Source organism: Alexandromys fortis, unplaced genomic scaffold, assembly GCF_014885135.2.
Source record: "Alexandromys fortis isolate MF-2015 unplaced genomic scaffold, M_Fortis_MF-2015_v1.1 scaffold_65, whole genome shotgun sequence".
Lineage (NCBI taxonomy): Eukaryota > Metazoa > Chordata > Mammalia > Rodentia > Cricetidae > Alexandromys > Alexandromys fortis.
In genome coordinates this window covers 7,148,925-7,152,026 of record NW_026067986.1, presented here as the reverse complement: position 1 = coordinate 7,152,026, position 3,102 = coordinate 7,148,925, and the positions used below count along the sequence as shown (strand labels likewise).

Here is a 3,102-nt window from a genome sequence, read left to right as displayed (position 1 = left end):
CTGTCCTGGAACTAGCTCTTGTAGACCAGGCTGGCCTCGAACTCACAGAGATCTGCCTGCCTCTGCCTCCTGAGTGCTGGGATTAAAGGCGTGCGCCACCACCGCCCGGCCCTGTGTTGCTTTTTAAAACCAAATCACTGAAAGGTTTTTGAAGGGCGCTTTGAGCATGAGTTGTAAGTTGGGTTGTTGCCCGTAAAGCTTGATTATGCAAACCCACCACAAATGACTCTTGTGGCTTCTTCTCCAGGGGCCTACAGATTGCTGCTCTGGTCCATGACCAAACTGAGGTTTCTAGTCTTGTCCTTGACACTCATCTGGAGGATGCGCCCGAGCATCAGAGGTTCCCCTCAAACCCGGGAGCCTTTCCCTCCTCTCTCTGACTCATGACTTGTCTTTGCAGGGCTCAGAAGCAGCTAGCAAAGGGGACTTCCTCTTCAGCAGTGACCACCTGATTGAGATGGCCACCAAGCTGTATCGTACGACCCTCAGCCAGACCAACCAGAAGCTCAATATTGAGATCTCGGATGAGTATGTCCACATATTATGCAGTACATTCTTCACTTTCTGTTTTTACTGTTGGGTTTGATTCTCCAGTTTCATCCACGAACCCAGCTGTTTTAGGTAGCAGTGTGTGTCCAGTATTTGTGGCCGATCAAACCCATCTCCTTAAGTAGCGAGACAGATCATGTATGTGTAAACTAAGATTGCTCGCTCATCTTCCAGCTGCCCTGACCTGAGGAATCACACAAAAACTATATTAATTTCAACGCTGTTTGGCCAATGGCTCAGGCATATTTCTAGCTAGCTCTTACATCTTAAATTAACCCATTTCTATTAATTTATATCACCATGAATGAGTGCTGGAGAGGTGGCTCCTACTGGTAATCCTTAGAGTGCCAGGAAGGCAGGCCGTTCCCTAGGGTTTGCTGGTCAGTCAGTTTAGCATAATTGGTGAGCCTTGAGTTCTAGTAATCGACCTTCTCTCCAGGGACAAGGTGGGGCTGCAGCCTGTTAATGCGATGGACCCCACTGAAACACAAAGCAGTCGGGCTGTCTCAGCTCACCCTGCTGGAATACAGGAACTTCCTTTCCTTGGGGTTGGTAGATGAGGGACGCGGGCGTGGCCTGTAGTGGGGCGTGGCCTGTAGTGGGGCGTGGCCTGCAGTGGGTTTGGCCTGCAATGGAGGCGGGTCGAGAGTGCCTCCCGTGGTCATGGCCCTTTCAAAAAGGGAAGCTGGGGTTTACCGCACCCTCACCTGCTTTGTGTGTGCACCTGAGTGTGTTTGGTTCTCTTCTCCTAGGTTCCTGGTGCAGTTCAGACAGGACAAAGTGTGTGTGAAGTTTATCCAAGGCGCCCAGAAAAACGGGAGCGTGCCGACCTGCAAGCGGAAGAACAATCGGCTCCTGGAAGTCGCCGTCCCTTGAGCGAGGGACGCCTCTGCCCTCCATGGACTTGTCTCTCTCCGTAATAGTGCAATTTGATTTTGTTTTATTTGGGGGCTCGCTGTATGTTTGGGGGTTGCCAAAGGCAAGCTGTTAGAGTCCTTTGGCAAAATTAAAAGTATTTGACTAATCTGTTTTAATTATTGGAATAGTTAATCCTTAAGTCCACAGTCTCTCCTGGGAAGGATTTTAGAAACTGACAGTGTCCGCTTCCACGCCCTACGTGTTTTCTCTTCGGTTAACGTTCGAGACTTGTGTCCTGTAAACCCACGTGTTACCCGTAAATCATTAGCACATGTAAGTGTGAGGGGGGGGGCTTACATTCATTTATCAGATATTTATTGAACGCCTACTTTTTGCTGGGCACTGTGCTGAAACTTAATTTGGAGCATTTTTATTTGTAAAACTGTTGCCTTCTGGCTGATTTGTGCTGGAGAAACAATAGCTAAGGAGGTAGAAGAAATTGAGGCCAAAGGATAACGCTAGCCATGATGGCATTAGCGGGGAACTCTGTAGCGCGCTGTAACAGCAGAAGAGAAGCTAGCGACCCCGGGGGGATTAGAGACGGACGATTGGGTGAAATTCCTCTATGTTTTGTTATCTATTAGAAAAAAAGAGAAAACTGACATTTAGACGTGCACATTTATTTGTTCAGAAAGCAGAAGTTACTCTGAGTTGAGGGACGGTGACTGAAGCGAAACGCTTCCTCGCTACGGTTCCGAGGAAGCACGGGATGGGACTCGAGAAGCCCACGGTGCTTCCACGGAGTCTGCAGCGTAAGAAAAGCCTGAGAGCCGTTCACAGCGGCAGACCTTCTCTTCGATGTGCAATAAAGCATCCAGGATGGCCTTTGGAAGTTTTATTTATAATATACATTTTTTTTTTTGTATGAGAGAGGTTCAGGGTGTGTATTTTAGTCAGAGATCAAAATTAGAATTAGTTTTCAGGGCTTCTTTTTGTTGTTGTTCTTTAAAATTGACAGTAAGAATTCACTTTGGAAACCACATTTGAAATTCTGGAATCAAACTGTTTCTTATTTGGGAGGACACTGTATATACATCGGGATTATGTTAAATAATAAAACCGCTCTAAATTTGGTGCAATGTGCTGGAATCACAGCTCTAGTTTTGTATCTCAAGCTATTTTCATATGTGACGTGTCTGACGTGCCACAGAAAAAGTTTTCCGTCCGGACATTGTACGGTCTCCGTGTTGACGACTTTCACGAATCATTTTGTATCAGTATCAGCCAATGAGAATATTCTCCGGGGATTTTCTTTTGATTTTTGTACTTTAAAAAAAAAATTCTGATAAAGAAATTGTCGGGCGTCTCTGTGTTTATTGGCGTAGGTGGAAGAGATGTATTGTTTTCCGTTCCTGAGGTGCTGAGTTGATAGTTCCTGCTGTAGGGGAGCGGGGTGCTCACTGATGTTTACAACCGCATATGTGTACAGTTACTAACCACACTTAGGACACTCAGGGCACTGCTCGGGGTGAAGGGTCATGAACTTCATTCATTCACTCGCTGCCTGTCTGCTCCATGTCTGCCTCTCGAGGTTACCCCTTCAGTGGCTCTCGCAGTCCGTGACGTGTTGGCTTCACAGGAAAGGCGGTGTAGTTCTGTCAAAAGCTCGCGTGTCCGTGGACACGTTGTTCCTGC

General features: G+C 47.1%; 1 protein-coding gene across 4 annotated transcripts in view; it reads left to right on the top strand.

Moving 5' to 3' along the window:
- Positions 1–2,548, top strand: part of Myo1b (myosin IB) — a 146,084-nt gene extending 143,536 nt beyond the window's left edge. For all 4 annotated transcript variants that reach the window (XM_050159364.1, XM_050159366.1, XM_050159365.1 and 1 more), the window contains 2 exons: positions 401–528; positions 1,302–2,548. In XM_050159364.1, coding sequence (XP_050015321.1) covers positions 401–528; positions 1,302–1,425 — 252 coding nt within the window. In that variant the 3' untranslated portion in view covers positions 1,426–2,548. The remainder of the gene's footprint in view (positions 1–400; positions 529–1,301) is intronic.
- The last annotated feature ends 554 nt before the right edge of the window (positions 2,549–3,102 follow it).